The sequence below is a fragment of the Uloborus diversus genome, chromosome 9 (genome assembly GCF_026930045.1).
Source record: "Uloborus diversus isolate 005 chromosome 9, Udiv.v.3.1, whole genome shotgun sequence".
In the NCBI taxonomy this organism is placed as follows: Eukaryota; Metazoa; Arthropoda; class Arachnida; order Araneae; family Uloboridae; genus Uloborus; species Uloborus diversus.
In genome coordinates, this window is record NC_072739.1 from 150,796,268 (window position 1) to 150,811,342 (window position 15,075).

The 15,075-nt window shown below is 32.4% G+C and overlaps 1 protein-coding gene across 1 annotated transcript in view; it reads right to left on the bottom strand.

The window, feature by feature from the left end:
- LOC129229293 (armadillo repeat-containing protein 8-like) overlaps positions 1–15,075 on the bottom strand; it is a 43,930-nt gene that overhangs the window by 10,135 nt on the left and 18,720 nt on the right. Inside the window, 2 exon segments of the mRNA XM_054863567.1 lie at positions 7,884–8,126; positions 14,969–15,073. Of these exon segments, the coding sequence (XP_054719542.1) occupies positions 7,884–8,126; positions 14,969–15,073 (348 nt within the window).

Below are 15,075 nucleotides of genomic sequence, written 5' to 3' on the forward strand. Positions count from 1 at the left end.
AGTTCACTCTGTTGATAGGTATTACAGCAGAACGCTAATACTACACACAGGGTTCATACCCTATTCGGATGAAAAAATTCCATGACTTTTCCAAGACTTTTTCATGACTTCATAAAAAAATTTCATGACCTTGTTACATGATGAGAATAGTACTATTTAATTTCAAACTGGAAATTTTTTGGAAATGAACATTAAGGAAACTTCTACGTGAATGCTTCTACCTCATCGAAAAACTTACTTGAGTTTGAAAAAATATCAGTGTACACTTAAAAACTAAACTCTATTCTTATTTGTCTTCATCATATAACTTTTAGTAAAGTTAGTAAAACTACAGTGAATGAAATATAACGGTGCTTAAATGTCTAATAATGTTTATAAACAGGTAAAATGATAATGAATGGGACAAAGGTTGAATGAGTCATTAAAACTAAGTTTCAATAAATTTGCTTCAAAGGTTGCCTTTTAGCATCAGCAGTGCATTTAAGCATACACATAGCTTGACAGTACTTTGGTTCATTAAAGAAAAGCCATTCTTCAGTAAATTCATGTTTCTAAACGAAATATTTATATTTAAAAAAAAGAAAGAAAAACATTCAGTAGCGAATAAATCTTCTGATTCAAATGAACTTGTTTACTTATTTGCACATTTTCAAATGCATATAAATTAATAGGTTCAGAAATTCCTGAACATAGGGTTTGATTCCTGACATTGAACGTAGCAGTGGGTCGCATGGATTAGTTCTGTGGGCCGTATGTTGGGCAGTACTGTTTTAGAGTATTAGAATTCCTCTATTTCTGTGTTTTATCACCTGACTAAAGATCTACATTTTCTAAAACTTTCAACAAATCGAGATAAACTCTGATAAATTTAGAAATAAAGTTTTTACAAACTCGGATGCAATTGAATTGCATTTTTTAAGTGGGCGTGGCAAAATCAAGAATGTGCAAGTTCGCTACTACAGAATATAAAAAGTCTTGAAAATAATGGTAAATGCAAAACGAGTGATGTCCAAGCAGTAAAATCACATTGCAAAAAAAAAAAAAAGACGAGCGGCTGCTACAGAAGTGGATGTAATGAGATTTCAAAATTCAGAATTGTTTTTGCGATCATTCAATTTTCCAGTTTTAATATGTAAGACTGTTAAATCACTCAATATTTCTGATGCTCTTTTAGCAACTGTTACTTTCTCTTTGCCCAGGACATTTTTTCATGACTTTAAATAATTTTCCATGACTTTTCCAGGTCTGAAATTTGCTAAATTTTTTCCATGACTTTCCAGGATTTCCATGACCTGTACGAACCCTGTACACATGAAACAAAAGAAACACAAAATAAGAGCGAATTACAAAGAATTCAGCTCATATGCTTTAAATGAAGAAAAAAAAAAGAAAATCCATATTTTTTCACATAGGCACTTTTTATTGTTATTGTTTTTTCAAGACATTGCAACCTTCGGGAAAAACTAATACTCTTGGATTTAAAAACTTAAAAAGTAACAACTGAAAGAATGTATTGATCATAAACGTTCACAAATGAATTTTTAGCTTAGTTTTTTCTTTCTTTCTTTTCTGTTTCATGTGGCCTGAAATCCACAAAATTCCAAAATCTGCACAACCACTTCCCCCAAGTTGTGTGGATTTGTGACCCTTCACTGTATATTTAAAGATAAAAATAATATAGGATGCTTGATTAATTTTAGGTTAATATAGGATACTCTAAAACTCAGCTCCTTGGTTTGCTGATATTGAATTTTTTTTTTCACTTAGCAATTTTTAATTTTATATCATTTTATTAAAGGCCTGCCTGTTTTACCTTGTAATGTAAACATGAAAATGTTCCAATCTGAAAGACCTAGTGAACCCAAGTTCCTTAATTACTACATTCAAAAGTATATCTTTTTTACTGTTTAATGCCTGCTTTGGGTCTCTGAGGACTCTGAAACTGCTTTTAAAAAAAGACAAATGCAAAAGTTTAACAGAATTTCGAAAAGCATTGAAAATTTAACTAAGCAGTTTTAGCAGTAGTTTTTGATGAAAAAGATTACAGATCAGGTAGGTATTCTCTAACTCAAACTTAAAAACTGATGCAATAGTAGAGATTCAAGAAAATTTAAGTAACTACATAATATCTTCTCTTATTTCACAACAATCATTAACTCAAGAATTACCTAAAAAGCGATATGATTTCTATTCAAATTATAATCACTGTTATTTTTTAAAGTTTGACAGCAGTTATATTGAAACACAGGTTAGTACCTGAATGTACAACATCTCAACACATCGTGTATTTCTGCTTACACCTCTCTTTATAAAGAAATCCAAGCAGTCACATACATAAAAAATAGAAAACATCAGAAAATACGACAAAATACGGATTCCTGACGCTGCACCTAACGCTGACACCAATAAAATGTAGGGAAGTATGAGGATTGGATGTCATGGGCGGTACACCATTTTCAGAGTACAGTAGAACCTCAGTAATTCAAAACTCTTTTAACAGAAGTCGATTCTTTAAATTTAATTAATTAATTAATTTTGATAAGAACCAAATTATATTTGTGCATTTTTATCTCTTCTGTTTTGTCTCACTCCTGCCAGTAAATTTCAAAATACTGTAAATAATATAAGTTTTTAAAATGCTATTCAATGCTATGTGAAAAACGATCATAACTGAAAGAAAAGCATTGTTTTATTAAGTACAGTCAATTCACGATATAACTCGAATTCCGATAACTCGTATATTACTCTAACTGGAAGTTTTTATCAAGTCACGACCCCTTTGTCTTTAATTCCATGCTAATTATTCTCAATATCTCGAAGTTAACTTCCTTTAACTCGAAGTTTTTCCAAGATGACTCAAAATTTATTCCGAAAGAATGGGAAAAAAAGAAAGAAACAAGTGACTATGGGGGAAAAATTATTTCACCTTCACTAGCAAATCCTGCACAACAGACCTCTAAAGCAAGAAGAGCACCTGTTGAGCCAGTGTGTTATAAAGGAGTTACACATGTGGAAATGAGTTAGCTTGTTTTTTTTTTTTTCTTTTTTGTATTGTACTGTTTATACTTTGACATGTTGATGTACTACGCATTTGCTTTTAAGCTGTCAAGTTAACTGATTGTACCTTGATTCAAAGGTAGACCTAAGTTAAGAAGCGCTCCCCTTCATTCTTTAGTTTGATCATTTGTTAATAACTTCCTTAGAGACAGAGTGAGTTTTCTTTTCTATCAAAACTGTCTTAGCAAGTACCGTGTCAATGATATTAAAAGTAGAAGAGAAACTTCTAAAGTGGTAGAATCTATGAATCCGAATTTGAAATGAATGAAGATGTGCACCTTTCCTGGAGTAGAATCAACTCTATTCAAGTGGTTCCAGCAGTATCGAAATCAAAATCATGCTTTTGATCTTTCTCTCTCAATATTTTTGATTAAACGGTGCATATTGTGCTTAAAAAATTTTAAGTTCTGTAATTCTGTCTGTTATATGTACATATTAATTCAAATATTTGATGGTTTTTAATATTAAAATGTTGAAAACCGAAACTACCCGTAAGTCCAACTTCCGATAAGTTGAAGTTTTTCGTCGGATCCTTTAGATTCGAGTTATCACAAATTGACTGTAATTTTCTTGTAACCAGTTATTTTTTTAAGCTAGGATCAAAAAATAAAGTTCACCTGACTTGTTAAAAATCCAATGAAGATTAAAGTTTATAATATTATGTCTCCTTAAATTTACATTGTATATTCTGAATTGTTACTTGATAACTTATTGAGCAAATAAATTATAATTTTAGTAATACAGTAGAAGACCGTTATAACGCGGACCTACATAACGCAATTCTCTATAAAACGCACAACTTTTCAGAAGTAAACAATATGTTTTGAAGTTAAAAAGTCCCTCTGTTTTGCTTTGCAAGCACTAAAATTGTAAGGTAAATCAAATTTTGAAATAGTTTCTCATCTTTCCATCTTAATTCAAAGCTTTTAAGGGAAAATTAGTACTTACAGTAAATAGAAAATACCAGATGGCTCTTAAAAATGCAGCTGCTATGCAAACCATGAAGCTAGCAGAAGTGCAGGACAATGCACTTTCTTTTGATTGTGAAACATATTTATTTGTGAACAACTAATTGTAATATTGGTGCTTTAATATTCATTGCAGATAAAACATTCTGAAGTGCTAATATATAGATATATTCTGAATATTAGTTTCAAAATTTGGGAAATGATCTATATAACGCAAAAACCTGTATAACACAAAAGCTCTAATCCCAAGGTGTGCGTTATAATGGTCTTCTACTGTAAAATTGAAAAGATTACATTTTACAGTAACTTTTTAAATGCATGCATATTTAAATCTGGAATTAAAGTTCTTGAGTTCTTATGACAGCCATTTTTAAGTCTTTTGTTTACTCAGAATTTTTAATTATATGGGTTTTTAATTTATTGGGTTGTCCTTCCATCAACCGAGATTCAACTGTATCAATAAGTAAGAAAGAGTTTTACAGAGTGAGACAAAGCAATATGTAGAATTATCATTTTGAAATCTTTTACATGTCCACTATTAGGCATTAGATGGATGTTGCTGGAAATGGAAATATGTTTAATAATAATAAACCTATCACATTTCATTAAAATAATAACTTATATGTGGTGAGCCCTTTTGCATTAAAGCAAAGATATTTCTTTATCAAAGGATACCCCCAGAAAGATATTTCTTTATTGGATATTGTTCAAAGAAGGGTTACTAGGCTAGTAAGGTGACTCTTAGATTTAGATTATGATAAAAGACTTAAAAAGCTTAATATGTACAGTGCTGGTAAAAAAAATTGCATCACCCTCGCATTTTCACAACATGGGATATGTGAGAAGTTTTGGTCGACCGATTAACGATGAATGTATGTAAAATTCTGCAAAACTTATGAAATAAACATTTAACAGCAGGAATCCGATAATTGTTTACTTTATTTATGGAAATACATGACCAAAGCTGTAACAAGTACAATGCGATGTGCATCCACATTGCCCAGTGGACGACGAAAAAAGTAAGTACTCTTTCTGTTCAAAAATAAATAAAAGTAACAGGGAAATGTTTGAACATCATAAAATATAACCTAATATTTTGTTGGTCCGCCTTTATCTTTAATGACAGCTTGACATCTACGGGGCATTGAATGGATGAGTGATTGAATGTATTCTTTACTCAGTTCATGGTAAGAGATACGAACTATTGATTCCTGGAGCTTTGCAAGTGATATTGGGGCTTACGTTTAATCACTTTTACATCCATTCTATTCCAACAATTTTCAATTGGATTTAGATCGAGGCTGTTTCCGAGCCAAGACCCATGCTCATTTTTCCAGTTCTGAACCTGCGTGTGAGTTTAGAGAAAAAAAATTCCTTAACCCCCAGGTCAATTTAATGGCAGGATAAAGGTTTTTAAATCCTTACTTACCAGTTTTGTCCTATGTCACAAAGCAGAATAATCCTGGAAAATGACGTTTGGAATTGAAGTAAAGTGATCCCGGATAGTAGGAAGTGAAGTCCACCCACTCCTTGATCAGAAATACGATCCCCAAATCATCTGGGATATGGGATGCTTGACTGTGTTGAATGCAGTCGGGATGATATTCCTCTCCTTTGAGGCGTCTAACTGTGTGCTGTCCGTCGGACCCATGCAAATTGAATTTGGACTTGTCCGAAAAACACAACTGATTTCCATTGATCGACAGTTCACCCTTGGTGAGCTTTTGTCCAGTCCAAACACTGTTCCCTCATTTTTTTTGGTCAACAATGGCTTCTTTTGTGGTCGACGTGCCATCAAACCCGCACCACACAGTCATTTTCGTACAGTAGACGTGGATGCGTGAACACCCAATTCGTTTTCCCATGATGTTCTAAGGTTTGTGGAAGATGATTGTCTGTTTCGAAGACTGAGTTGTATCAAATACCTGTCCTGTGCTGCATTGGATAGTCGTGGAAGACCACTGCCACTATCTCTTAATGTGCTTCCGGCGCTCTTTAGCTTATTCAGTAGTCGAACAACAATCGATTGCGAACAGCTGATTCTTTTTGCTATGGAACATGATGACAATCCTTCTTTGTCCAATGCAATGGCAACACTCTTCTTTGTGGTGTCAGTTGAACTCATTTTTGCCTTACTGCAACTCATATGTCCAGATTGTAAATGAATGCCTCGAATATTCAACTGATTTTTTTATAGTTAGAAGGATGATGCAATCTTACGCAATAGCTTGGGTCATGTACTGATGCCAATTCGTGTTATTTGATGCAAGAACTGTTAAATATTTCATAATTACTTATAAATGCTAAAAATATTTGGATTTCGTGGGTGAGGCAACTTTTTTTACCATCACTGTATAGCTTGGAGCAAAGGAGAGTCATAGGGGTTATGATTCAGTTGTTTAAATTTATCAAAATGAAAGCTGGTAATGATTAAAATTTTTGCACTGAAAGCAAGAATTTAAGTTCTCAGCCTAACCAGGAAATTGAAAAATTACTACTTTTGTAGGGAAGTGGACAGTTGGAATGCTGGAACAGCTTACCAAAAGAGGCTGTAACGAGCAAGGGGTTAGATAGCTTTAAGAGGGCAATTAGAACCAACCTAGCTGGGTGCAGAGTCTGTTGCTGGTCATCACACTTGCATTAGTAAATATTTTTAGAGAGAATCAGGATTTGATGAACATCAAAAAATAACGATCATGTATGATAAAGTGCCGTATTAATATTATGCAGGCCAAACACCCAAAATAGCCTTGTAAAAAATAAACAGAATTGCCAGTATAGTTTAGCAAAATATAAAAAATTTCAAAACATATACGATGAAAACTTGACAAAAATTATAAACAAATAAAACACTAAATTTAGAAAACTCAAATGAGGACTTTTTGGCAACAGGAAAAAATTCTCCCTGAAGCAGAAAGCTAAATTGAACTGCAAAGACAAAGTGTCTGATGCAAGAGGACAAAATTTTAAATGATGTGAAACTATTTCATGAATGAAATAGAAAAGGATAATTAATCCTTCATGAAATTTAGCCCCCCCCCCCCCCGCCAAAAAAGGGGGTAAGAGGAAACTGTAGAATGGGTTGGACAGACATAAGTGCAGGGGAGGATACAGACTACCGTTTTAAGGTGGGTCATGCTGAAGAATGATCCCCTCCCCCCTGCTTGTATGTCAATAAAAAGCACCAAATTGGCGAGAAATAGGCACTTAATAGGGACAAACACTACAAATTCTTTTCATAAGCAATGAAAACAAATAGTATTTCAAATATTTACTTTTAAAAATAATTAAAAAATTGAAAAGACTACTGAAATTTTTTATATTTCATTCATAAAGTGTTTGAGCACAGAGTAGATGGATACTATTCTCAACGGTTTAGGGAAGGGGGGGGGGGGTTACGACTTCCATGACCCACCCCTTCTAAGTGTGTTATATCAAATTAAATCTTATATCAAAAATTTTGATTATGGCATGCATAAAAATATTAAAGAGATTAAGCAGGCACCATATTTGACAAGCACTTTTATTTCATTCTCAAATTGCAGTATAGCTTCAATTTAACGATACCCAATATAACAATTTCTTCAATTTAATGATACATTTCACTGATCCGGATTTGACTGCATTGAATGTCTATGCTCCTTGATTTAACGATAATTTTCCCCAGTCCCTTGACAATCGTTGAATCGAGGTACTTGTGATTTTTTAAGAAAAGTACAAGAGTCAATACTCAATAGGGGTCTATTATTATTCTTGTTGAAATTAGGTTATGTGTTTCACACATCAAGCACAGATGAATTACACATTAATAATGCACTGAAAAAAAAATCAAATTGAAATCATACATACACTACTTACTGGCTTGGTGGAGAGAAGATTCCTCAGCAATCCTAGTGTCTTCATAAGAACATCTACATCGGAGTCGGACAGCAAACGAAAAACATGCTCGCTACCCAAAGCAGTTAATATCTGTGCCTTAATCTTGTGATCAGCTTGGAAAGCCATGTTCATGAGTGCCCAGACTCCATTCAGACGTAATGAAGGGTCTTCTCTTCGAGTGAGCCCACACAGAAGTTCTACAGCACCACACTCCAGGATTGGCTGAGTGGAAAACCACTGGAATGATTATCGAGATTCTTTCATCTCGGTAATTTCATTAAAAAATGAAAATATGCTGGCAAAAAGATTGAGTGAAGGAGCATTATCATTTTAAAATACACAAATGTACTACAGTGAAACTTCTCAGAAGTGACCATCTGCTGTTTCAAAACAAATAAGTCATTAAGAGAGGTGGTCGCTGAGTGAACAAACTTAACGAAAATTTTATTAATTATAATTAGCATGAAATATTTAAAGCAATTGTTTATGCTTTTACTTACTAAATTTGGCTCATGCAAAAAATTACATGTTTTGCAAAGAAAAATACTTCAAGGAAATAAACAAGTATAGACGGGTCAAAAAATCTATTCTTTTATGAAATAAAATGTTAGTAAAACTATTGAAGAATATGTTGACAAAATTTTGATTACTTCTAATACCCGTTTTCACATCATTTTTTTCAAAGGCATTATTATCAAAACGACCCAATCGGTGGGCATTCTAACTCAAAAAATTATAGACGAATAGTTCTGAAAATGTGAGTGAATATTTTTTATTTAGTTGCAATCTATATGAATTTAACTTTGGAATGATATTATTAATAAAGATATTTTTGCAATGCAAAAAAGGTAAAACAAAATAAAAAGAGAAAAACATGACAAATAGATCAAACACATTTCAAAAACATGCAATTTTCAACTTTTTTGATCACAATTAGGTTAATATTCTTAGGAAATATATTGTTAATGAAACACAAAAATTGTAATGATTACAGGATAAAAATTGTGACTTCGGTAAAGCCCACCAGCAACAAGCTATAATGTCGACCCTTCATGGACGGCAGCTTCTAACTCCACTATTTCTAGCCGAAATGAATGAAAAAAATTACCAAGTATACTTCAAATCAGGAATAAAATATCTTCAAAGATAGAACCAATTTTTATCATTCCTTCTCTATTAAAAAAAATCATGAAAAACACTAAAATTTTGGCCTCCTAAACTGTCTTCCCCCCTTAACCGGCATTTTTTTCTGCAATACCAGAGGGCTTATATTAACATCTTGAGTGTTTTCTGACTTTGTCACCGTAAAGCTTATTTGCTTGAAACTGTGCTGGGCTTTCAATGTGTGCTTGATATGCTAAACAATTACATCAAACACTCTCTTCTTGACTCTGAGTTGAAGCCTAAAAGTAGTGATGAAGACAGATTTTTCTCTTTTGGTAGCCACTTCATATTTTGGCAGCTGCAAATCAAGCTGCACATATAAAGTTTATTTGATGGTGATAATTTTAAATAACATAAAAAATATCTTATGCTGAATAAAAAAAAAGAAAAAGTTTAGCAGAGCAAAATCAAATACATAACTAAATAATAAAGAAGCTATTTGTATGCATTTTGATAACATTCAATAATATTCTGAAATTTAATGTTACTCTACAAAATTTTAGAGCCTTAAGCAATATCTCTCAACACAAGTTTTTACCACATATATTTCTCCAGAAATCCTAAAATACCAATAATCCTACAACATTTATAATTAATTTGCAAAGATGAATAGTAAAATAAGCACACTTGAGCAAGCATATGTTTAAAAGGACTACCAACTTTCAAAATAATTGAAATATTTACAGGATGCAAAAAGATAGAAATTTCAAACTTGTGATTCAATTTTTGGTTCAATACGTGTTTGATGTTGCCAAAATTTTTAAGTTTTTACTTATATGTGCTGAAGACTACAAAATTCTATTTCAGGTACTGTACAATACTGTGCATATGTAAATTTCTTCTTTTATATTTTTCCCGAGGCAACACCTCTCGGATTGCAGTTTTATACTGTGGTCTCTGGGACGAGCGGTGAAAATTGTACGACTGCGGCGTCATGATGTATAACCAAGTAAAACTAAACCAATAAACCAAGTAAAATTAAGAGAGTGTCTCATCTATTTTTTACTTTAAAGAATACAGTCCACTTACCAAGGACTAACATAGTGGTCAAGCAGCCAGATGAAAGAAAGGCAAAAACGTATAATAAAGTGTAGTTGAACAGATTACTTGGACGCGTAAAAGCAAAGCTCATGCTTATAACTAAATTCGAGAAAAAAGATAAAGAATTGGGTGAGAAGGCTAAAGTTGAATGCGAAGCAAACTAAACGATATTTCAGAAATAAAGCAAGAAATGTGCAGGCTTTTCGAATTATATGGCGAACTAAATTTGGATGAAAAAGAAGAAGTCAAGTGTGTTGAAACTTTTGTGGAATTGGATACCATCTGTGACACTCTGGAGGTAAACATTAAATATTTCCTTACGAGGTTTGCTGATAAAACGAATAAGTCTAAAACTGAAGACTTTAGCGCTATCAATTCATTAAAGTTTGGTTTGGTTCCTAAATTGCCTACTATCCCGTTACATAAATTTAGTAGTAAAATAGAAGAATTTGCAAACTTTAAGGGTCAGTTTCAATCCATGATTTCTGCTAATGAAAGCATTTCAAAAACTCAAAAATTGTTCTATTTAAAAGATGCCTTACAAGGTGAAGCAAAAATGTTAGAAACTAGTGAGGACATGTTTAAATCCTTGTTTAGTGCATTGGAGGCTAGGTATGAAAACAAACACGCAATTGTAGATATCCATATTCAGGAAATATTGGGATTAAAAAAGATAAATTTCGAAAACTCCAAATCATTGAGCAATTTTTTTGATAAAGTTAAAAAGACTTTTAAGAGGTTTTAAAGTGCTTAATTTAGAATGTAATGGTCTTTCAAATGTGATAATAACAAACATCGCTCTTCAAAAGCTAAACAGGGATACTAGAAAGGCATACGAATTATCTGTAGCTACTAAAGTAATTCCGTCATTAGATGAATTATTACAATTTAAAGACAATAGATCTAATGTGCTTCATCAATTAAATATAAATATTTCTAACAAAAAATGTAAAAGGGTTTCAAAATCCTACTTTAAAAGCCAAGAATTTATTAATTAGTTCTGATAAAAACATTGAACTTTGCATTCTGTGTAATGAACAACATTCTTTATTTAAACGTAATCAGTTTTAACAATTTAGATATTTCACAGAGCTTAGAGTTTTTAAAGAATCATAAATTGTGTAGAAATTGTTTAAGGCAACATAAAGCTGATTGTCGTCTGGAGTTGTCAGCAGTTCTTCTATTAGCGTGACTTACATCCAAGATTGTGCCTGTGTTGCAGTTGCCAATAGATAATGTATAGGGACTCGACCATTGTTCTCGCCTGGATTAAAAACCCTTCAGAGAAGTTGAATCAGTTCGTTTCCAATAATGTGAAGGTAATTCAATCTAAGGATCAAAATTACCAGTGGCAACATACCTCTTCCAAAGATGATATACCGGATATTATTTCCAGTGGACAAGATGAAAGTGTTCTCGTGACAAATCAGCAGTGGTGGGAAGGAACAGAGATTTTTAAAACACCTCAATCAAATGAACATTCTTTTGAACTAAACGATCTTAATCAATCTTTATATTTCAGCAAATTGAAAGACACTCCTGAGACTGTCTTAGATGTTACAAAACTTTTTTTTTTTGGTAAATTTCCTGAATTTGAGTAATAATTATCGTAAGTTGATTAATGTACTTAGTTATATTCTTAGGTTCATTTATAACTGCAAGAAGGAAATAAAGAAGGTTCGACCTCTTACTGCAGATGAAGTCACTGCCAGTGAATTGAAACTGTCATCATTTGTTCAACGAGAAGGTCTTAGTGAGGAATTTCAGCAGCTAAGTTCGGGAAAACAGGTTAAAATCTCAAATAAATTAAAAATTTTGTAACCTTTTCTTGATAAAAATTCAAATGTCATAAGAGTTGGAGGTGCTTATCAAATTTTGAATTACCCTTTGATGCAAAGCATCCAGTAGCATTGCCTAAAAATCATAAGTTATCAAGGCTCATTTTATTATATTTACTCATAAGAAATTGCCATCTTGGTGTGAAAGCACTGTTGCATGCATCTAGATTAAAAATTTTGGATAATTCATAGAAGAGATCTCGCTCAGAAAATTATACATGAATGTGTGATTTGTTCAAAATACAAACCGAGAATTTTAAAACAGAAAATGGGAGACCTTCCAACTAAACGCTGGAAACAAACCTTTCCTTTTCTAAATACTGGCACTGACTTTCCAGGTCTCTATTCTTATTAAATTTAAATAGCAATTTTAAAAAAAACATTACAAAAAATATTTATTGCAATAATTGTATCTTTATGCTGTCATCCCATGCTGTTCATTTTGAAATTAGGTCGACTTTAGCGTCTGATTTATTTATTGCATTATACTAAAAAGATTTATGCCTTATCTTGGAAAATGTGCTGGTTTATTTAGGGATAAGACTAAAACCTATATCGGTGCTCACAAAGAAATCGATCGTTAGCACAATTTAGTGAGTCAACGAGATGAGACTTCATCAAAATTTATTAGATTTGAAAGAATGAAATGGAACTTTATTCCACCTAAATATCATTTTAGTGTCAAATCAATTAAATCTCATTTAAAAACGTGCAATGGGTAACGTGACTCGTACTTACGAAGGCTGTTTAACAATCCCAAGTCATATTGAAGGAATCCGGTGTAAAGCGTATGCGTTTAATTATGCGTACAATATTTTTCATGTTAGAATGTTTTAATTATAATTGAGTTTCATATGTGTTTATTTTAATTGTGTAAATTTTCTGGTATTTTTACTGATATTTTTATTAGCAAATATTTTTGAAATTTATCAAATTCAACGCCGGGAGTATGGACAATACTGTGCATATGTAAATTTTCTACATTTATATTTTCCCGTGGCAACGCCTCTGGGATTGCAGTTTTATACTGTGGTCTCTGGGACAAGCAGGGGGAAATTGTAAGAGTATGGTGGCATAATGTATAACCAAGTAAAACTGAACCCAATAAATCAAGTAAAATTAAGATCGTGTCAGCCTCAGCTATTTTTCATTTTAAAGAATACAGTCCACTTATTAGCGATCAACAGGTACATATCATAAAATGTAGTCCAAAAAAATAGTCTACAATCTTTTGATTTAGTCTGCAAATAAATCAAAATATTATAGCGTAAAATATATTGGCATGAGAAGCGATTTCCAATAATGAAAAAGTTTAATTCATTAAAAATTGATGTTCAATAAATTAATATTTTATTTATGATTTGATTCTAACAAATTGATACATTAAAAGTGATAAGGATTGAAAAATCAAAGTATAGTGGATGTCGGTGAATTGAATCAGTGGTTAATTGAATCAGCCCCTTTAATGAATCAAATCATCAAAAACAGAACAAAATCCAGCTTTATTGAATTCGCTGCTTTATGGAATCAAAACTGTTTAGAACTAACGGGATTCATATAAGCAATGGCCACTGTATTAAACTTTTTAACTGGGGTCAATTCCTTCAACCAATTGAATTGCTGGCAAATCAGCAATTTTATCAAAATTTAGGAGAAGTTTCACAAAGTACAAACTTTGATTGATGCGCAACTCAATAGGTGGGTCAAAAAAAAATGGGCATGTAAAAATGGGTGGGGCATGTAAAAATGAGAACACTTCACTAAATATTTTAAAAGAGGTGCAAACCACAGAAAATGAAACTTCTGTCTTAGGAGATGATGGGTATTGGCAATAACCTCAGACGAAAAACTAAAAGAGGGAAGGAAATAAATTCAAATCAATCATAAATTATTAACACTGGATTCATCTCAAGTGGAAAAATCATGGGAGAAGATTGGTAAAATTGGAAAATGGCGTTGGTGTAGCAACGATTCAGGCCCTTGTCTTTTTGACACAATATGTCACCCAAAATATATCTTATCCCACTAAGATAAGGTGCAAACAACCTTTCATAGTCAACTAGTGCTACCCCGCACGGCTTTGCCCATAGTAGAAAATTACAATTCATATTGTCTTTCTAAAAATAATTTTATTTATATTTTACAGATTTTTTTTAAATATGCTGGCAACACTACTAATAATTTATATTTACTGATTTTTCTTTTATTTATATTCTGATATGTAAGAAATTGCAAAAGTAATTGGAAAATATATAGTCCCATATTCTGTTTGTAAAAAATCATTTTCTTTAGACTTTACAGATTTTTCAATACGCTATCGATAATGTGTAGCATTACTTTTAAAAAAATTTTGATACGTGTGTATTTAGTAAAAATGGCAGACAGTACATTTTGATACCTAGGAATGCATCTTAGGCATCATCATGACACCTAAATTCAAATTCTTACTTATAACTATGCCTGAATAGCATAAATTATTTCAAGCCTTTTGTTCAAAAATGTTTACTATTCATGATTAATAAGAAAAAGAGGTAAAAAAAAAATCTGAAAAGAGTAAAACCAGTTGTTGACAGTCTAGTCTCCTCAAGAGAACTTTTAATGTTGAATACACAGGTGGAAAAATTGATACCTTGGAAAAAAATCCGTTAAGGTTTAATATATACAGAGGAAAAACAGTTAGAAAAATCTCTGATACAGGAAAAAAACCAGTTTCAAAAAGAGCCTGGGTTTCCTAGAAGTTTTTTTTTTTGTATTGAGCATTAAGGAAGGAAGGGGGGGGGGGGATCGGTTCCATAGAAAAACGGTCATTAGTGATCAGTATGGGGTACAAAGAGAAAAAAGTTATTGGTGCCTTGGGAAATCGGTCGTGAATGGAGGAGGTCACTAAATACAGGAGGTCGCTTATAGTTTCACTGTAATATATTCAGAATAAAAAATGAAACAGGGAACACAACTCATCTACTCACCAGCATTAAAATAAGAACAGAGAGAAAGAGAGGGAGATAAAAAATGCTCCCTTACCTCCTTGCTTGGAGAAAACTCTAACAGAAGGTTGCACAACGTACTCGATGCAACTGTTAAGATGTCATCATTTGCATTGTGCAATAGTTTCATGAGGGGGTCGCCAA